At 47.1% G+C, this 21,638-nt stretch overlaps 2 protein-coding genes and 1 pseudogene across 4 annotated transcripts in view; 2 read left to right on the forward strand and 1 right to left on the reverse strand.

Annotated features, from left to right (window-relative positions):
- Window positions 1–315: 315 nt before the first annotated feature.
- Window positions 316–21,638, reverse strand: part of EARS2 (glutamyl-tRNA synthetase 2, mitochondrial) — a 35,471-nt gene continuing 14,148 nt past the window's right edge. For 2 of the 3 annotated variants that reach the window (XM_023189342.1, XM_023189343.1), the window contains 6 exons: window positions 12,813–13,285; window positions 10,601–10,709; window positions 7,698–7,851; window positions 7,456–7,586; window positions 3,549–3,684; window positions 316–2,770 (listed from right to left, as the gene is read on the reverse strand). In XM_023189342.1, coding sequence (XP_023045110.1) covers window positions 2,687–2,770; window positions 3,549–3,684; window positions 7,456–7,586; window positions 7,698–7,851; window positions 10,601–10,709; window positions 12,813–13,285 — 1,087 coding nt within the window. In that variant the 3' untranslated portion in view covers window positions 316–2,686. Of the gene's footprint in view, window positions 2,771–3,333; window positions 3,685–7,455; window positions 7,587–7,697; window positions 7,852–10,600; window positions 10,710–12,812; window positions 13,286–21,638 lie in introns of those variants that run through there. The other variant, XM_023189341.1, reaches the window with a different exon arrangement.
- Window positions 15,003–16,070, forward strand: LOC111524215 (annotated as a pseudogene).
- LOC111524216 (cytochrome c oxidase subunit 6C-like) lies at window positions 19,988–20,405 on the forward strand. The gene has a single exon (XM_023189345.1). It carries the CDS (start codon window positions 20,042–20,044, stop codon window positions 20,267–20,269), a length of 228 nt encoding a protein of 75 aa, XP_023045113.1. The 5' UTR covers window positions 19,988–20,041; the 3' UTR covers window positions 20,270–20,405.

The raw sequence follows: 21,638 nt of genomic DNA on the forward strand, positions 1-21,638 counted from the left end.
AGCTTGCAGTGAGCTGAGATTGCGCCACTGCACTCCAGCCTGGGTGATGAGCAAGACTCCATCTCAAAAAAAAAAAGAAAAAACTCTCTCTTGACGGTGAGCCAAGGAGCTCCTTGTAACCATTCTTAATGTCTTAGAAACAGATGCTCTGACAACACTCAGTAGATCAGAGTTAAGCTTGGACTCTGGATCAGCACAGATCTGAGTTTAAGTCTTGGTTTTTGCCTCGTACTATAACCTCAGAAGCTTTAGTTAACTTTTCAGAGCCTCGGTTTCCACATCTGTAACAGAAAAATAAAAATACTGCTTCTCTCATAGTGTTATAAAAAAAATTTACTGAGATAGAAAGTATCTCAGGATGGACTAAGGCATTTACGAGCATTATCTGACACTTGGGAATGGGTGAGGCTCATGTAAGCGCACAATAAATTAAAATATTGTTATTATTGTCCCCTTCTGTGGTCAACCACCTGTTGTTTCTGCCATTACATCTTCTTCTGGAGAAAGCTCCCTAGTTTTCCTTGGGAACAACTTTTCATCCATTGCATATAATCCCTGTGAAACTACCTATTACTGGCCAAGGAATGGTAGCAAGACCTCAGCTACCCCAACAGATACTCGCTCCTCAGAATCTGAACCTTGAGCAGAGTTATCCAAAACTGAGAGGAAAACACAGAGAAATTAACAACAACAAAACGGTTGTAGTTTATGTGTCGCCACCAAAGAACTCAGACAAGACTGGCCATTAGCTCCTGTAGCCAGTTCCTGTCTATTCCAAGACCTGGTTTTTTGGCTTTTCCATAGATGCTGTGGCTCTCTTATGGCCTCCAATAAACATAAGTGAGGCAGAGCTGGTTTCTATTGTTTCCAACTAACGAACTTAATGGATTCTGTATTAGAAAGAACTGGTATATTCTTTAAGCAAAGACTAGGACTCTATGGGGCTCAACAAACTCTGTAATCGCCTTTCCACTCCCCTGGACAAAATAAATACATTAATTGTCTACTGCTGGAGCGCAAATTATCCCCAAACCAAGTAGCTTTAAACAATAAACATTTACTATCTCACAGTTCATGCGTGTCTGAAAATTCCAGGGCAGCTTCTCTGAGTTATTCTGGCTTAGGGTCTCCCATAGAGGTCACGAGTGAGATCAGCAAGGACTGCAGTCATGTGGCTGCTTGGCTGGAATTGGAGGACCAGCTTCCAAGATGGCGCACTCCCATGGCTGTTGGTGGGAGGCCTCGATCCCTTGTCATGTGGAGCATCCCATAAGGCTGCTTAAGTATTTTCATGACCTGGAAGCTGGCTTCACCCAAAGTAAGCAATCAAAGAGAACAAGACAGAAGCCATGATGTATTTCATCATTTACCCTCAGGAGCCAAACTCTCCATTTCTTCAATAGCGTAGTGGTTACACAAGTCAGGCCTATTCAATGGGAGAAGAAACCACACAAGGATGTGAATAGAAAAAGGCAGGGACAGTTGGGGGCCAACTTAGAGGCTGGCTGCCATGCAGGGGAAGCCTAGAAGCCTTGTAGGGGTTTGTCTACCCCACCACTATCCTCCTTTCACTTGCTACTCCTCTTCACTGAAGACCCCAAGAAGCATATCTCATTTCAGAAACCAGCAGAGATGATGACTTATAAGTCATGGAGGAAGGAAGAGGTGGATTTGAAGAGAAAGCCACAAAATAGGCAGGGTGGAGATCTCCAGTCCAAGGACCAGGTCTGGAAGACTGGAAAAACGGAACACATGACGTTTAGGGAAGGGAGACACAGGCTGCCCCAAGGTTCAAGAATAAAGGGTAGCATAAGACAAGAGTGCTTACCCTTGGCAGTGGAGTCACTTCTCCTTTTACAACCCCAAAGAAAGGCTGGCATCCAGTTCAGCCCTGCTTGTGTCACGTATCCTCTACTGCTCTGAGTCCTTGGGGCCTGAGAACTGGGACCCATGAGTCCCGCTGCCCAGCTTCTACAGGCTGAATTGTGTCCCTCTAAATTGTTATGTTGAGAAACCCCTAGAACCTCAGAATGAGACTTTACTTGGAGAATGAACATTTAAAGAGGTGATTAAGTTAAAATGAGGCTGGTTAAAGTTAAAATCCAGTGCAAGTGGTATTCTTAGAAGAGGAACGTTGGGCACATAATGAAACCAGAGATGTGTATGCATGGAGGGAAGACCACACAAGGAAACAGTGAGAAGACAGCTGTCTGCAAGTCAAGAAAAGAGGCCTTCAGGAAAAACCAGGCCTGCCACCTTGATCTTGAACCTCTAGCCTCCGGAAATGTAAAAAAACAAATCTCCGTTGTTTAAACCACCTGGTTCTGTGGCATTTTGGTATGGGGACCCTAGCAAACTGAAACCCAAGGCTTCTGCATTGTTCCGGGATGTTAGCTTTTCTGTGAACTAACTCCGAACCTCTGCTATGTAATGTGTGAGAAACCAGACCCAGAGAATGCCTTTCCAGAGTCAAGGAGGTTAGATGGGTTGGGCTTCCCCAGCCAGCTGACAAGGACGGGCCTGTGGTGGATCCATAAATGCACTTGTGCACAGTCAGAGATTGTTTCCACTCTTAGTTCCTTCGGCAAACTTTCCAACAGGCCCCAGGCCTCCTTCTGGTCTCTGAAAGCTGTTTCTAAGCTCACAGGTTCTCAGGGCGATCTCCATTGCCCGACACATCCTCTCCCTAGCTGGAAACCACCTTCTGGATCCGTTCCCGCACTTCCTTTGGTCCCAAGGACATCATCATCTCAGCTACAGGAGGTCCTTGCTGAGAACAAAAAGAGCAAATATTGCCTTACTACCTTAAACTGCCTAAGAACTGAAGCTTAGCCTCAGTCTGCAGAAATTATTCCCAGGCCAGCCCCCAAACTGCTGCCTGTGTTCTGAGGATCAATGCTTGTGTTATTTCCCTGGACAAGGATGGGTCCTAAGAGCCTGTTTCTCCCCCAACCACTGCCTTTTTTTTTTTTTTTTGAGATGGAGTCTCACTCTATCACCCAGGCTGGAATACAATGGTACAATCTTGGCTCACTGCAACCTCTGCCTCCCAGATTCAGGCAATTCTCGTGCCTCACCCTCCCAAGTAGCTGGGATTACAGGCGCACCACCACACCCAGCTAATTTTTTGTAATTTTATTAGAGACAAGGTTTCACCACGTTGCCCAGGCTGGTCTCAAACTCCTGACCTCAGGTGATCCACCTGCCTAGGCCTCCCAAAGTGCTGGGATTACAGGTGTGAGCCACCATGCCTGGCCTGTTTTTCCCATATTAAGTAAGCTATTGGTAGGTCTGTTATCCCCAATAAACTGCAAACCCCATGAAGGTAGAGATTATGAATGTTTCATTCTATACTGTATCCACTGTACCTAACACAATGCTTGCACATAGTATGTACTCAATAGTGTCTGTTGATTGAATGAGGGGAATGATCATATTTCTTTCATTCTTGTATCTTGAACATTGAGCTCAGTGCCTGCCAGGAAACGTAAGTTCAAAGGATCAATGAGGGGCTCCAGGGAACAATCCAACCTGTGTCCCTGCCTCACCTGCTGTCCACTGAGGGCCACCCGGAGGAGTTTCATCACATTACTGTACTTGGTGCCTTCCAGACCTTCTGATAGCTTCTTCAGTTCTCCACTCAGCATATCCTGAGTTAAGCTCATACCAGATCTTTCTAGAAGCCTAGAAGAAGAGGGCCAGTTTACAGGGCCTGCATGGGCCAAGGCAAGTGGGTGGGAGGAAGGGCTTCAGAAGGTTATTGATCAGCTACAGTACAAGCAGCACAACCAATGTTCAAGCCTGTTTTGAGGGAGATGAGGAAGATATTGACCACTTTCTCCCTTATCCAGGTCGAGAAGGAAAAACTACCAAGGGACCACACACAGAGAAGCCAGTGGTCACAATGCAGGGAGGTAAGAGGTGCCATAAGAGGCTTTACTCATTGCTACCTCTGTGTCATTCAATCTTTAGGCCTCAGTTTTCTCATCTGTAAAGTGGGGAGAATAATAGTACCTGAGGCTGGCGCAGTGGCTCACACCTGTAATCCCAGCACTTTGGGAGGCTGAGGCGGGCAGATCACTTGAGGTCAGGAGTTCGAGACCAACCTGGCCAACATGGTAAAACACCATTTCTACTAAAAATACAAAAATATTAGCCAAGGGTGGTGGTGGGTGCCTGTAGTCCCAGCTACTCAGGAGGCTGAGGCAGGAGAATTGCTTGAACCCAGGAGGAGGTTGCAGTGAGCCGAGATCGCACCATTGCACTCCAGCCTAGGTGACAGAGTGAGACTTTGTCTCAAAATAAAAAAATAAATAAATAATAGTATCTGTCCTGCGCAGGGATATCGTAGAGAGTTAAAACTTACAAAGCACCAAGTGCCTGAACACATGATAAATACTCAGAAATATTACTTTTTTTTTTTTTTTGAGATGGAGTCTCACTGTGTTGCCCAAGCTGGAATGCAATGGCAAGATCTCAGGTCACTGCAACTTCCATCTTCCGGGTCCAAGCGATTCTCCTGCCTTAGCCTCCCGAGTAGCAGGGATTATAGGCACGTGCCACCATGCCTGGCTAATTTAGTATTTTTAGTAAAGACAGGGTTTTACCATGTTGATCAGGCTGGTCTCAAACTCCTAACCTCAGGTGATCCACCCACCCTGGCCCCCCAAAGTGCTGGGATTATACGCATGGGCCACCATGCCCGGCCAAGTATTACATTTTATATTTGAATTTAAAATTTTAAGAAATTAGTTAAGTACATTCAAGAGCTTTGAGACATTACAAAATGATCTTAAAAGAAACAGGTCTGCTTGCAGGCACGACAAAAAAGAAACTTAGGAATAGATTTGACATAGAATGGATAATTTCTGGGAAATTATCTGAAATATAGCTTTAAGATTGGTAGAGGGAGACTTCTTTGAAGACTAGCCAAGAGAAGAAATCAGAAGACCCCCACCCAGCTCCAGCAATGGCCCCGCCACCAACTTGCTATGGCTGTTCTTCCACAAATTGAAGCCTCTAGGATTCCAACGGGCCAGCAACCAACCCCCACATCCTGGCAGTCCAGCTGAGCAAGATGTTCTCCCCAAAAGCTTTAGTTTCAGGAGAAATTCTCCAATCAGTTAGAGCTGGACTTGCAAAAATTTGTCCTGGTCCTGATTCTTAGTCAAGAGATGGGAATAGGCTGGGGATGAGTATATTTCACTGCAACTTCCCAGTTCCTCTCATTTTTCAAAACAATTAATTAATTTTTTTTTTGAGGGACAGGATCTTGCTCTGTCACGTAGGCTGGAATGCAGTAGTGCGATCACAGCTCGCTGCAGCCTCAAACTCCTGGGCTCAAACGATCCTCCCACCTCAGCCTCCTGAGCAGCTTGGACCACAGGTGCCCACCACACCTGGCTAATTTTGTTTTTACTTTTTGTGGAGATGGGGTCAAGCTATGTTGCCAAGGCTGGTCTCAAACTCCTGGCTTCAAGTGATCCTCCCATTCACCCTCCCAGAATACTGGGATTATAGGCATGAGCCATAGCACGCAGCCTCTCCTCAGTTATTACTGGAGATTCCAAAGTGGAGACACTGAAGAGGAACTGAGGCTGGACATCTTCTTCCTGGTGCAGATGATCTGTGATGGCAATTCTGACCCTGCCTGCTCAAACATGGTCCAGGCAACCGCATTCCAAAGTCAACTCAGTATGGACCACTACTGTCTCAGGGAACTGGGTTCATAAGTGATTTGAAGAAACAGCCTTTCAGTGCAGACAGATTTCCTTACTAACTGTCAGCACTGAAGCAGATGAATTTCAATTTCAGACAAGGGTGATCATTCTTACTGCATCATCTCTGTGTTTGAATGTTTGTGTTCCCCTAAATTCATATGTTGAAATTTTAACCCCCAAGGGGACAGTATTCAGAGGTGTGGGCTTTGGGAGGTGATCAGGTCATGTGGGCAGAGCCCCCATGCACAGATGAGTGCCTTTATAAAAGACACCCCAGAGAGGTCCCCCATCCCTCCACCACGTGAGGACACAGCAAAGGGCCAGAAAAGGGAAGGGCCCAGGAACAAGGCCATCACCAGACATCGAATCGGCAGCAACTTGACCCTGGACTTCTAGCCTCTAGACCTACGAGAAAGAAATGTCTGTTGTTGAAGCCGTCAGTCTATGTTATTTTGCTATAGCAACCCCATGGACTGAGACAATTCTTAACTGGGTCACATGAGTACTGCTATTTACAAAATCCAGGAGATGAAATACTGAAGACATAAAATATAATGTGGGAAAAAAGCAGACACTCTCCCCAGTGGCACTGCAGGGAAGCAGGCTGCCGAGGAGCTGACGAAAGAATGACAGGTCCCAGGCCAGGAACCATGGCAATTCCAGACCTGCTAGAGCTGGCCCAGAGCTTGGCATAGGAATAGAAGGTATTTCTAGGGATCTGGCAGCTCCTGAACATTTGGATATCAGTTTTCCTGACTCGAGAGGCAGTCCCAGAGCAAATATGAAATCCAGCCTCATGGTGGAGACAGGCACTTACGACATTGAATCCTGGTGAATTAGAACTAATAGGCCCCGGCCAGGCACATGGCTCACGCCTGTAATCCTAGTACTCTGCGAGGCTGAGGCGTGAAGATCGCTTGAGCCTAGGAGTTTGAGACCAGCCTGGGCAACATGGCAAGACCTTGTCTCTACAAAAAGTAAAAAAATTAGCTGGGCGTGGTGACCTGTGCCTGTAGTCCCAGCTTCTCAAGAGGCTGAGGTGGGAGGATGAGCCCTGAGCCGCTTCCTGCAGATTGCTACATAAGGGAGAAATGTAATTCCACAGGGGATATGTGCTGTCATTTCTTTTGTCTGGTAGAGAAACTTGCCCTCTAGTTACCTGATACAGAGCCTCTGCAGGAAAAGAGGTCAGCATTGGGGAGGAGGGGCAGAAGGGGAAAGGCAGAGAGAGAAAGTAAATCTTGGTAATGGAGTACTGACTCCTGCATTAAGCTGTGCCTCCAGCAGCCCTTCTTCTAGCATCTGCAGCTACATAAGCAATCATTCCCCTCTTGCCTAAGTCAGCTTTGGATGCATTTGTAATTGAAAGTTATTACTGTTAACAGTAAGAATTAGCATCATCTCTCTCTTACCAAGAAGGAAAAGGAAGCTCAGATAGGTACAGTAACTTGGCCAAAGTGAAGCCGCCTGAGCAAGGTGACATAATCTGGTGAGCACATGGCAGAGTTGGGATGCAACCAGGTTGGTGCAAGCAGTGAACACAGGCCTATGTACAGGGAAAGCCCGGTCCTCCGGGTAAGCCCTCCCACCAACGAAAGCCAGTGAAGGGTCACTTTTTTACTGGCCATGGGGTTGTGCTGGGGGCCCAACAGCCTAGTCTTGAAGGGAAGGGAGCCGTGGGAGGGAGAGGGGGAAGGAGGGTGTGGAACCCTGAGCTCAGCCTGCGGGTACTCACCCAAGGACACGCTTAGCAATCACATCCACCTTCTCCGAGATGGCGTCCAGCTGCGCTCGACCCACCGCAGGGCGAGTCCACAGATAAGAGTACCCTGGGGACACCAAGTCCTGCAGGCGGCAAATGTGACCCTGGGGAAGGAGGCAGTCGTTGAATGCACTAGGGACAGGGCTCTGGAAGGGAGGAGGAACTGAAGCACCCAGTAACCCCTCCCTCAGCCTCCGAGACCCCTGACACCACACCTGTCTCAGCAGGAGGATCCTCTCCACGTAGATTGGGTTGAGGACATCCCTATTTTGCAGTTGGCTCCCAAAGGCCTCCTCCACAAGGGCCTGCAGCTTCTCCACCAGCTGGCGCCTCTGGCTCTCATTGTTCACCAGCCGCTGGAGGTGCAGCCTGCGGAAGAAATCAAGGGGCTGCCCTACTGTCAACACCCCAACCCACCCAAACCATCTCTCCCCCGGGGAGAGGGTGAAGTTGGAAGAATGACATATCAGGTTCCATGAGCCCTCCCTTTCGCGAGCTAGAAGTAGAATTCTCTTTACATTTATAAAAAGAAAGGGATGTGACTAAGTTCACAAACAGCCTGAAAGTCCCAAGCAACTTGGAGACATGCTTTGTTTTCAGGGGTTTTGCTTTTGTTTTTGTTTGAGAGTCTTGCTCTGTTGCCCAGACCGGAGTGCAGTACCACAATCATGGCTTACTACAGCCTAGACCTCCGAGGCACAAGTGATATTCCCACCTCACCCTCCCAAGTAGCTGGGCCCACAGACACACATCATCATGCTCGGCTAATGTCTTAATATTTTGTAGAGACAGGGTCTTGCTATGTTGCCCAGGCTGGGCAACAAGCAATCCACCCAGCTTGGCCTCCCAAAGTGCCAGGATTACAGGTGTGGGCCACCATGCCCAGCCACGTTTTCAGTGTTTTCAAAATAGTAGCTGACATTTTATTTGTATTTATTTATTTATTTTTGAGATGGAGCCTCACTGTGTTGCCTAGGCTGGAGTACAGTGGTGCAATCTCCACTCACTGCAACCTCGGCTTCCCGGGTCACCTGCCACTCAGCCCTATTGGACCTGAAGATGATTTTGGCCAGGTGCAGTGACTCACTTAATCCCAGAACTTTGGGAGGCTGAGAAGGGAGGATCACTTGAGGCCAGGAGTTTGAGACCAACCTGAGCAACAATAGTGAGATGCCATCTCTACAAAAAAATATTAAAAATAATAAACTTAGCCTGGCGTGGTGGTACACACCTGTAGACAGCTACTCTGGAGGCTGAGGAGGAAGGATCACTTCAGCCTGGGAGTTTGAGGCTGCAGTGAACTGAGATGTCACCATTGCACTCCAACCTGGGTGACAGGGCAAGACCCAGCCTCTAAAACATATAGAAAGTGGCATTTTTTTTGAGATGGAGTTTCACTCTTGTTGCCCAGGCTGGAGTGTAATGGTGCAATCTCGGCTCACTGCAACCTCCACCTCCTGCGTTCAAGCGATTCTTCTGTCTCAGCCTCCTGAGTAGCTGGGACTACAGGCACCCACCACCACATCGGGCTCTCTTTTTTTTTTTTGTATTTTTTAGTAGAAATGGGGTTTCACCATGTTGGCCAGGCTGATCTCAAACTCCTCACCTCAGGTGATCCACCTGCCTCGGCCTCCCAAAGTGCTGGGATTACAGGTATGAGCCACCACACCCAGCCTACATCCACTCTTGAATGCCCCATTCAAAAGCTGCCCACTGTTTACTGTGTGAACTTTGGCTAGCTTCTTAACCTCTCTATGTCTTGGGTTCCTCATATGTAAAACAGGGCAAAATCATACAACTGACCTCATAGATCTGATGGAAGAGGTAAATAAACAGCCCTAAAATATCTGCAACTGATGTTAATTATCTGGGCTCATGCAAGTAAATGCACTGAGGATACTGCGTCCCCAAACTAGTGCTCTAGGCAAAGTATCAGTAAGACCCTCACCCCAGGTGCACACCTGGCTGATGGTCTTAACCACTAATAACTTTTTTTAATGACAGAATCTCACTTTGTTGCCCAGGCTAGAGTGCAGTGGTGTGATCCTGTCTCACTGCAACCTCTGCCTCCCAGGTTCAAGTGATCCTCCTTGCCTCAGCCTCCCAAGTAGCTGGGACTACAAGCATGTGCCATGTCCAGCTAATTTTTGTATTTTTAGTAGAGACAGTGTTTCACCATGTTGGCCAGGCTGGTCTCGAACTCCCGACCTCAGGTGATCTGCCAACCTTGGCCTCCCAAAGTGCTGGAATTAAAGGTGTGAGCCACCATGCCTGGACAACACTAATACCCTTTGACTCAGACATGTTAACAATGATTTGAGTTGGAACGATATTTGGAGGTTTCCAAGTGAAGAGCTACTTGCAATATCAAATACATGAAATATAAAGCAGATGCCATGGGACAGTGCTCAATCACTGTGTTGGCTGGGTGAAAGGTTGACAGGGGGAGGTGAGTCTAAAATGAAGATACCCCTCTCCAGGCTTTGGTTGTTAACAGAGTCCACACAAGGGGTGGCTAGGAACACAACGCTAATGATAAAAATATATGTACCACTGGGTGTGGTGGCTCACGCCTGTAATCCCAGCACTTGGGGAGGCCAAGGCGGGTGGATCACCTGAGGTCAGGAGTTCGAGACCTGACTGACTAACATGGTGAAACCCCGTCTCATACCGAAAATACAAAAAAATCAGCCGGGTGTAGTAGTGGGCACCTATAATCCCAGCTACTTCGGAGACTGAGGCAGGAGAATCGCTTGAACCCGGGAGGCAGAGGTTGCAGTGAGCTGAGATTGTGCCATTGTACTCCAGCCTGGGCAACAGAGTGAGACTCCGTCTCAAAAAAAAAAAAAAAAAATATATATATATATATATGTATACCATTTACTGAGCACTATGTATGTGCCAGGGCTATACAAAATACTTTCATAGAATAATCATATAAGATTGGTACTGTTATTAATCCCATTTTAGAGAAAAGGAAACAGGCTCAAAGAGGTTAGGTGATTTAGTCGTGGTCACACAGAATTAGGTACCAGAGTCCATTATACCCTCTGCTGTAGAGACTGTCTTGAGCAAGAAAGCCCTTTCCCACCAGGGGATCTCCATGATCCCTACTCACCTGTTGAATTCTGGGAGCTTCTCCAGGTCCAGCAGGGCTGAGTGACAGGTGACCTGGGTCAGGTTGAATTGCGTGATCAGTTCTGGCAGGGTCCTGCCCATTTGGTTCTCTGCAAAGAAGAGAGGCCCAGCCATTCAGCTTCCTCCCTCCCTTCCTCCTTCCACTTTATCTCTTTTTTTTTTAAGAGACAGGATCTTGCTCTGCTGCTCAGGCTGGAGTGCAGCAGTACAATCATAGCTCACTGTAACCTCAAACTCTCAGGCTCAAGCAATCCTCCAGCCTGTCTTCCAAGTAGCTGGAACTACAGGCACATACTGCCACACCCGACTAATTTTAATTTTTCTGTAGGGCCAGGCATGGTGGCTCACACCTATAATACCAGCATTTTGGGAGGCAGAGGTGTGCAGATCATGAGGTCAGGAGTTCGACACTGGCCTGGCTAACATGGTGAAATCCATCTCTACTAAAAATACAAAAATTAGCCAGGCGTGGTGGCACATGCCTGTAATCCCAGCTACTCAAGAGGCTGAAGCAGGAAAATCACTTGAACCTGAGAGGCGGAAGTTGTAGTAAGCTAAGATTGTGCCATTGCACTCCAGCCTGGGCAACAGAGTAAGACTCCATCAAATATATAAATAAATAAATAAATAAACAAAAATTTCTGTAGAGACAGAGTTTCACTATATTGCCTGGGTTGGTCTCAAACTCCCAGGTTCAAATGATCCTCCTGCGTTGGCCTCCCAAAGTGCTGGGATTACAGGCGTGGGCCACTGCGCCCACCCTCCTTCTACTTTCAAACACAAGGGAGGCTGAGTGAGCAAGCCGTGGGCTCCCCATTCCACTTTGCCCAAAGGGATTTAACTTCTAGCTATTTATATATCTAGAGGCTGAATAGGTTTTCCTTTTCCGAAAGGGTTCTGTCGTTAAGGAAAAAAGGGTCTGAAAACAATCAGGCTAAACCCATCTCCATTACTCTCAAGACATGAGCTGCAGAACAGTATACTCATTGCCTGGCTGTACCAGAGATCTGAGTCAACTGGGTTTGGTTGGGGTCTGAGCATATTTTACAAGCTTCCTAGTTGATTCCAAAGCACAGTCAAGAGTTAAGAACCAGGCCAGGTGCAATGGTTCAAGCACCAAGGCGGGCGGATCACCTGAGGTCAGGAGTTTGAGAACAGCCTGGACAACATGGTGAAACCTCGTCTCTACTACAAATACAAAAATCAGCCGGGCGTGGTGACAGGTGCCTGTAATCCCAGCTACTCGGGAGGCTGAGGCAGGACAATCGCTTGAACCCGGGAGGCGGAGGTTGCAGTGAGCCGAGATCGCACCATTGCACTCCAGCCTGGGGTACAAGAGCGAAACTCTGTTTCAAAAACAAAAAAGTTAAGAACCATGGTGCTGGGAGCTGCTTCTTGTGAGCAGCAGCTCGGTCCCACACAGTCAGCAGGCACCGTGATCAGGCATAGGCCTAAAGCACTATATCCCTCACTAGGTGTGTGACTTTGGCAAGTTACTCAGCTTCTCTGAGCTTCACAATCCTCTTACGAACAGTGGAGACATGTATCTACCCTTTAACAGTATGTTCTATTAAATGAAGTGAGACCAGCAGGCAGACTATTCTGGACACATTTTCAGAAATCCTTCAGGTCATCCTATCTGATACTTGCTTCTTCAAGGTTTAGGTCTAAGTCTTGGATCATGGATAAGTGCTCAGCTTGAAATAAACTAGATTCATCTGGCAGTAAAATGAAGAAGGAAAAAAAGAAAGTAGATCCATATTAGTTCTAGTAATACTGTTAGCATACATGATTGTAATAGTAGCAATAATTGTCATAATCATAGGGTCTGTCATTTTTTGTGCTTATTGTGTGACAGGTGCTGGGCTCGGTACCTTACACTCCTGAGCTCAGTGAATCCTAACCCTATGAAGTAGACACTTATCCCCATTTTCCAGATATGCAACTGAGGCTCAGAGACTATAAGCCCCTTGAGGGCAGGGATTGTGTCTATCGTGCTCACTATTGTAGCCCCAGCACTTAATGCAGTGTCTGGCAAAATAAACATCTGTTGAATAAAAGAATAAACTTGTCCAAGGTCACCCGGCTGGTAGATGGCAAAGCTGGGACCAAAGAGCAGGACTGTCTGAGCCAAAGCCCTGCTCCTCCTGGCCACACTCTCTGCTGCTGGGACCGCTCAGGTGGACAGGTACCTGCAAAACCTGAGCCACAGTTGGTGATGATGTCCAACAAGGAATCGGGCAGGAAGCCTTCAGCAGCAAAGTGCTCCAGGAAAATGTCCCCTTGCCTCTTGGAGAGCTTGCTACCATCCCTGTTGAGGAGCAGGGGCAGGTGGGCGAAGTGGGGTGGCTGCCAGCCCAGGGCCTGGTAGAGAAGCAGGTGCTTGGCAGTGGAGACGAGCCACTCGGAGCCTCGCAGCACGTGGCTGATGCCCATGTGGTGGTCGTCCACCACGCAGGCCAGGTGGTATGTGGGGAAGCCATCGCTCTTCATGATGACTGGGTCTCCCTCCACGCTGGCCACGTCATGCCTATTCCAGCCATACACCAGGTCCTCGAAGGCCGGCGCTGCCTGCTCCAGGCGGAAGCGGATCGCAGGCTTGGGGTCCTTGGCCAGCTTCTGGGCCACCTGCTCCTGGCTCATGTTCCGGCACCTATTGTCATACCTGATGGGGAGCAGAGCAGCGTGAGTACTGCTGATGGACAGGTTGATGGACAGGAGTCCTACCTTTGTCATAGCTGTGTGACCTTAAGCAAGTCAGTTACTACTGCAAGCTGCTTCCTCAGTCTAGAACGGGGATAATAATACAGTTGTGTGGAAAACCAAGATAACATGGTGTAGCAGACATGAATGTCTGCCTATCTACCAGCCATTCCATGCTTTTTCCCTGCTAACAAGAAAATAGCAAAATGCTTAGTCTGAGGGGCTGAATCCTGATTGGTATAGCCAATCTTGCAATCCTATTGCCCCATGCCAGTGACGAGTCCAGGCAGGAATGTAACCCCATCCTAGTCACTAGGATGCGAAGAAAAGCACGCCTTGGGTGTGAGGAAGAATTAAGGTTCTGGGAAAGGTTTTTCTCTCCAAAGGACAAGGAGAGACAGCCACAGGAGGAAAATCCCTTCTTAAAATTTCCCACTACCCCACTTCTGTCCTCTTTGGATGTTGTCCTGTGAGGGGAGCATGCTTAAACCTGCCACAGCTACTTGCAACTGTGGGAGGGAGGGCAATGAAGGCAGAGAGAAGCCAAAATAGAGCCCTGGCATCCCTACGCTGCTAGTCTCATCCTGGAGTCACCCACCTCCAGCCTTGTGCAGAATCAAAAGACAAATGTCTATGATCGATGTCCTGGCTACTCAAAGTGTGGTCTGTGGGCCCCTAGCATCAGCCTCCCGGGAGTCAGTCAGAAATGCAGGCTCTCAGGCTCCACCCCGACCTACTGAGTCAGAATCTGCACATTAACTAGGTCCCCAGGTGATTCATCTGTGAGTTAAAGTATCGTTTCTCCCTTCTAACAGGGTATTCCGCTAACTACCCAAAAGCGTTCTGAGACACAGATGGAATGCTTGTAAGGATAGTCTTTGACACAGCTAAGCGTTCAATCAATCAATAAATGGTGCATGGGACTAGACACCGTTGCTCATGTCTGTAATCCCAGTGTTTTGGGAGGTCAAGGTAGGAGGACAGTCTGACCTCTAGAGTTTAAGACCAGCCTGGGTAACATAGCAAAATCCTGTCTCTTATTTAAAAATTTAAAATATCAGCCTGGGCAACATAGTGAGACTCTGTCTCCACAAAACAAAACAAAACAAAACAAAATCAGCCAGGCGTGGTGGTGCATTCCTGTAGTCCCAGATCCGTGGGAGACCAAGGTAGAAGAATCATGGGAGCCCAGGAAGTTGAGGCTGCAGTAAGCTATGATGGCGCCACTGCACTCTAGCCTGGGTGACACAGCGAGACCCTGTCTCAAAAAAAAAAAGTTGTTTTTTTTTTTTTTTGAGATGGAGTCTTACTCTGTTGCCCAGGCTGGAGTGCAGTGGCATGACCTCGGCTCACCACAACCTCCGCCTCCCGGGTTCAAGCAATTCTCCTGTCTCAGCCTCAGTACTCTGTACTCAGTACTCTGTCTCAGAGTAGCTAGGATTACAGGTGCCTGTGACCACGCCCGGCTAAGTTTTGTATTTTTAGTAGAAACAAGTTTCACCATGTTGGTAAGGCTGGTCTCAAACTCCTGACCTTGTGAACTGCCTGCCTTGGCCTCCCAAAATGCTGGGATTACAGGCGTGAGCCACCATAACCAGCCAAAAAAGTTGTTTTTAAAAATGAGTCAGTTGCACATGAGTGAACAGAAGGGTGTTCAGCTGCAGGAGTAGGGCAGTGCAATGTCTAAATCAAAGGAATTTGCTTCTTCAAGCTCTTCTGGCAGCAATTCTGACAGTGAGGTTGACAAAAAGTTAAAGAAGAAAAAGTAAGTTGCTCCAGAAAAACTTGTAATGGAACAAAAGACTGGCAAAACTCCGGGAGCTCTGTCATCTTCCAAACAGAGCAGCGGCAGCAGAAATAATGCTTCTTTTCTTTTTTAAATTTCATATAGAGATGGCGTTTCACCATGTTGCCCAGGCTGGTCTTGAACTCCTGCTCTCAAGTGATCCACCCTCCTCGGTCTCCCAAAGTGCTGCGATTAGATTACAGGCCACTGTGCCGGGCTGATAACATGTTTCAGACTGGGAAAATGAAGTACCTTAGTGTTTGGGATGTTAAAGGGGAAGTGCTAATTGATGATATTAGAGATTATTGGATGGATCTCGAAGGTTAAATAAAACCAGGAAGAAAAGGTATTTCTTTAAATCCAGAGCAATGGGGTCAGCTGAAGAAACATTCATTCATTCATTGAGACAGCAGACAAGGTTTCACTCCCGTTGATCAGGCTTGAATGCAGCGGCGCAATCATGGCTCACTGCAGTCTTGACTTCCTGGGTTCAGGTGATTCTCCCATCTCAGCCTCCCAAGCAGCTGGGACTACAGGTATGCACAACTATACCCAGCTACTTTTTTGTATTTTTAATAGAGACAGGGTTTATTTCTTTTATTTTTCTTTCTTTTTTTTTTTTGAGTCAGGGTCTCACTCTGTCACCCAGGCTGGAGTACAGTAGAGTGATCACAGCTCACTGTAGCCTAGACCTTCCCAAGCGTAAAGTGATTCTCCCACCTTAGCCTCCCATGTAGCTGGGACTACAGGCATGCATCACCATACCTGACTAATTTTTGTATTTTTTTTTGGTAGAAATGGGGGCTCACCATGTTGCAATGGCTGAGTTTGAACTCCTGGGCTCGAGCAATCCACTCGCCTTGGCCTCCCAAAGTGCTGGGATTACAGGCATGAGCCACCGCGCCTACCTGGAACAGATATTCTACATCGATACATTGATGATGCAGTAAGAAAACTATAAAGTTGGCCGGGCACAGTGGCTCAAGCCTGTAATCCCAGCACTTTGGAAGGCCGAGACGGGTGGATCACGAGGTCAGGAGATCGAGACCATCCCGGCTAACACGGTGAAACCCTGTCTCTACTAAAAAAAATACAAAAAACTAGCCGGGCGAGGGGGCAGGCGCCTGTAGTCCCAGCTACTCGGGAGGCTGAGGCAGGAGAATGGCGTAAACCCGGGAGGCGGAGCTTGCGGTGAGCTGAGATCCGGCCACTGCACTCCAGCCTGTAAACTATTTGATCAAGGGCTCAGCTATTTGGCCAAGGTCATGACGTTTACGGTGACATTGTCTTTTTATTATAAACAATCTATTTGTCTGTTGACAGAAGATTTTTTTTTTCCCCATCTCATTCTGTGACCCAGGCTGGAGTATAGCAGCATGATCACAGCTCATTGCAGCTTTGAATCTCCTGGGTTCAAGCAATCCCACAACCTCAGCCTCACAAGTATCTGTGAACACAGCCACGTAGCAACACTCACAGCTAGTGTTTTGGTTTTTTTAGTTTTGTTTTGAGATGGGGTCTCACTCTGTCCCTCAGATTGGAGTGCAGCGATGTGATCTCGGCTCAAGGCAACCTCTGCCTCCTGGGCTCAAGCAGTCCTCCCATCTCCCAAACAGCTGGAACCACAGGTGTGTGCCGCCATGCCCGGCAATGTTTTTTTGTTTTGGTTTTTTGGTAGAGGCAGGGTTTTCCGTGTTGCCTGGGCTGGTCTCAAACTCCTGAGTACAGGAGATCCACCCACCTCAGCCTCCCAACGTGCTGGGATTATAGGTGTGAGCCATCATGCCTGGCTGGCACACAGCTAGTTTTCAAATTTTTGTAGAGATGGAATTGCCCTATTTTGCCCAGGCTGGTGTGAAACTTAAGCGATTTTCCCACCTCAGCTTCCCAAAGTGCTAGGATTATAGGCATGAGCCACCATGCCTGGCCAACAGATTATTATTATTTTTTTAAAATTATAGTCATGCCCTGTTGTGGAATCCATGCAGCCATGTATGTATGTATGTATGTATGTATTTATTTTAAGCTTTCAGGATTTGTATTAAATCCTAGTCTAGTTTAACGGTATCTGATGTTATACACATCATCTCATGGTGAACGTGTTTAATAAGCGAAAGCAAATCAGACAGTTCATCTAAGTTGTTATATTTTGCAGACTAAACAGGAAGGTAATAATGATGGACACTTGCTCAGTGTTCATACAAGCTGTGTTGGTTATCAAAGTATATCTGCTAATATTTAATAAAGAGAGTGAAATATCACTGGGGTGGAAAAGTCAAATAAGCCTAGACATTTGGTTGGAAAAGAACAGATCCAGTATGGATTTTACAAACCAAAAGTTTGTGAAAACTCAGTGCAATACAAATCCTTTTTATTGTAAAAGCTTAATTGAAGCTAAAAGATCTGTAAAAACTATTACTTTGGGCCTTAAACAGTACCAGCTCTTAGGATCAAAAAAAGACCACAAATCCAGCCTGGGCAACATGGTGAAACCCTATCTATATTAAAGTACAAAAATTAGCTGGGTGTGGTGGTGTGTGCCCGTAATCTCAGCTACTCAGGAGACTGAGGCAGGAGAATCACCTGAACCAGGGAGATGGAGGTTGCCATGAGCTCAGATTGTGCCACGGCACTCCAGCCTGGGAGACAGAATGAGACCCTGTCTCAAAAAAAAAAAAAAAAAAAGGAGGGGGCCACAACTGTTGAGACTATATTACTTGATTTTATTTTACACTACGTGGTAGGTACAAAGCAATCCTCCTTAATAAAGTTGACAGTTAGCGTCCCTGAAAACTTTTGTTTTCAGACAAGGTCTTGCTCTGTCACCCAGGCTGGAGCGATGCAATCGTGACTCACCACAGCCTTGACTTCCTGGGCTCAAGCGATCCTCCTGCTTCAGCCTCCCAAGTAGGTGGAACCACACATTACCCACCATGCCCGGCTAATTCTTTTTTTCTTTCTTTTTTTTTTAATTTCTAGTAGAGACAAGGTTTCATTACCCAGGCTGGTTTTGAACTCCTGGACTCAAGCAGTTCTCCTGCCCCTTGTCCTCCCAAAATGCTGGGATTACAGGAGTGAGCCACTGCACTTGGACAGAACATATTTAATAATGCACATTTGAAACAGGTATTCATCTTACAGGTTGTTCTGTAATCCAAACATGACAGCTTGGAGAACAGCATTTAGAAAACAAAAGTCAATGTAAAAAGACAGACTAAAACAACTAGAAGCCAGGCACAGTGGCTCATGCCTGTAATTCCAGCACTTAGGGAGGCTGAGGTAGGCAGATCACCTGAGGTCAGGAGTTCGAGACCAGCCTGGCCAACATGGTGAAACCCCATCTCTACTGAAATTAGCCTGGCATGGTGGGGTGCACCTGTAATCCCAGCTACTTGGGAGCCTGGGAGGCAGAGGCTACAGTGAGCCAAGATCACGCTGCTGCACTCCAGCCTGGGTGACAGAGTGAGACTCCATCTCAAAAACAAACTCAAAAAAACCCAACTAGGACAGTACAGGTTTTATATGGCTCAGACTTTATAGTTTTCTTTTTTTTTTTTTGAGACGGAGTCTTGCTCTGTCACCCAGGCTGGAGTGCAGTGGCCGGATCTCAGCTCACCGCAAGCTCCGCCTCCCGGGTTTACGCCATTCTCCTGCCTCAGCCTCCCGAGTAGCTGGGACTACAGGGTGATGATGTGATGATGCTACTGTGGATGGGAGTATAAACAAGTAAAGGGCCAGCCACTTGGCGGTATCCATCAAAGCTACAACTCGACCCAGGAATTCCACCTCTAGGAAGGTATTCAGCAAACACACCGAACAAGTGCAAAATGACATATGTCAACATTAGTCATCATAGCTCTCTTTTTTTATAACCAAATATTAGAAATAACATAAAGGTTTGGGCCGGATGTGGTGGCTCATGCCTGTAATCCTAGCACTTTGGGAGGCTGAGGCAGGTGAACTGCCTGAGCTCAAGAGTTAGAGACCAGCCTGGGGAACACGGTGAAACCCTGTCTCTACTAAATACAAAAGAAAACTAAACTAGCCAAGTGTGGCGGCGTGCACCTCTAGTCCCAGCTCCCCGGGAGGCTGAGACAGGAGAATTGCTTAAATCCAGGAGATGGAGGTTGCAGTGAGCCAAGATCACACCACTGCACTCCAGCCTGGGCAACAGCGCAAGAATCCTTCTCCAAAGAAAAAAATAACAACATAAATATTTGTTAAGGCCGTGCGTGGTAGCTCATGCCTGTAATCCCAGCACTTTGGGAGGCCACCTGAAGATCACTTGGGCAGATCACTTGAGGTCAGGAGTTTGAGACCAGCCTGACCAACATGGTAAAACCTCGTCTCTACTAAAAAAATACAAAAATTAGCCGGGTGTAGTGGCGGGCGCCTGTAATCCCAGCTACTTGGGAAACTGAGGCCAGAGAATCACTTGAACCCGGGAGACGGAGATTGCAGTGAGCCAAGATCGCGCCACTGCACTCCAGCCTGGGGAATAGAGCAAGGGAAAGGGAAAGGGCGGGGGGGGGGGGGGGGGGGAGGGGAAGGGAAAGGAATGAAATGAAATAAAATAAATTAAAAATAAAGGTTAAGATGAAACTGATTAAGTAAATGAAGTTATATCCATATATATTATATTATACATTATTATGGACTGATATCTGATCCTCAAGATAGTAAGTGGACATGGTAAATTGCCCCACATAGCACATACATAGTACATTGTGTGCTACCATGTGAATAAGGAAAAAGAGAAAATATAGGCCCTTATCGGTATATGCACTGAATGTCTCTGAAGGAGACATAAGAAAATTTTAACATTGGTTGTCTCTGCAGAACTGAGTGGCCACAGTCAAGACTGGAAGAGACCTTTAGTCGGGAAGGACGGTGGTATTGAGGTTGGCATACGTATCAAGGACAGCAACTACCATGGCATCCGAAGTTTTGCCAAAACCTCAGATGCGTGGCCTTCTGGCCAAGTGCCTGCGATTTCATATGGTTACAGCATTCGTGCTATCCCTGGGAGTTGCAGCTTTGTATAAGTTTGGTGTGGCTGATAAAAGAAAGAAGGCATACGCAGATTTCTACAGAAACTATGATGCCATGAAAGATTTTGAGGAGATGAGGAAGGCTGGTATCTTTCAGAGTGTAAAGTAATCCTTGGAATATAAAGAATTTCTTCAGGTTGAATTACCGAGAAGTTTGTCACTGACTCCTGAACTATGACACATGAATATGTGGGCTAAGAAATAGTTCCTCTTGTTAAATAAACAATTAACAAAAAAAAAAAAAAGACTGGAAGAGAGTTCTTTCAATATACGTCTTTGTGGACCTTTTTTTTTTTTGAGACAGCTTCCCTCTGTCACCCAGGCTGCAGTACAATGGCACAATCTCAGCTCACTGCAACCTCCACCTTCTGGGTTCATGCGATTCTAGTACCTCAACCTCCAAGGTAGCTAGGATTACAGGCATGCACCACAAAGCTCAGCTAATTTTTTTCTGAGACGGAGTCTCGTTCTGTCACCTAGACTGGAGTGCAATGGCACGATCTCAGCTCACTGCAACCTTCACTTTCCAGGTTCAAGCTATTCTCCTGCCTCAGCCTCCCAAGTAGCTGGGATTACAGACACCCACCATCATGCCCAGCTAATTTTTGTATTTTTGTAGAGATGGGGTTTCACCATACTGGCCAGGCTGGTCTTGAACTCCTGACCTCAGGTGATCTGCCCACCTCGGCCTCCCAACGTACTGGGATTACAGGCATGAGCCATCACTCCAGGCCTAATTTTTGTATTTTTAGTAGAGATGGGGTTTTACCACGTTGGCCAGGCTGGTCTCGAACTCCTGACATCAAATGATCTGCCTGCCTCTGCCTCCCAAAGTGCTGGGATTACAGGCTTGAGCCACCACACCCGGCCCTTTGTGGACCTTTCGTTTTTCTTTTCTTTTTTCTGCGGGGAGAGAGACTTGCTCTGTCGCCCAGGCTGGAGTGTAGTGGTGCAATCTCAGCTCACTGCAACCTCCACCTGGGTTCAAATGATTCTCCTGCCTCAGCCTCTCAAGCAGCTAGGACTACAGGCATACCACCACGCCCAGCTAATTTTTGTATTTTTAGTAGAGATGGGGTTTCATCACATTGGCCAGGCTGATTCTGAACTCCCGACCTCATGATCCACCCACCTCAGCCTCCCAAAGTGCTGGGATTACGGGCGTGAGCCACCATGTCCGCCCTGTGGACCTTTTAAATATAGAACATTTTGCCCATTCAAAATAACAAGTAATTAAAATTACTTTACACATTACTTTCTGAGACCCAATGTGTCAGGCAGCTTCTAACATGGCCCCCAATCATTCTCGCCTTCTGGTGTTTCTGTCCTTGTGTAGTCCCCTCCCCTTGTGTGTGGGCTGGGCCTAGTGACTTCTGTCTAATGAACAAAAATAATGCCAAGTATGTCTAATCTGAAATGCTCCAATGGTCCAGGTACAGTGGCTCATGACTGCAATCCCAGCACTTTGGGAGGCTGAG

Source organism: Piliocolobus tephrosceles, chromosome 17 (assembly GCF_002776525.5).
Source record: "Piliocolobus tephrosceles isolate RC106 chromosome 17, ASM277652v3, whole genome shotgun sequence".
Lineage (NCBI taxonomy): Eukaryota > Metazoa > Chordata > Mammalia > Primates > Cercopithecidae > Piliocolobus > Piliocolobus tephrosceles.

What these genes read in the sequence shown, in the direction of transcription:
- LOC111524216 (XM_023189345.1), top strand. Translation starts at nt 20,042, where the DNA reads ATGGCATCCGAAGTTTTGCCAAAACCTCAGATGCGTGGCCTTCTGGCC.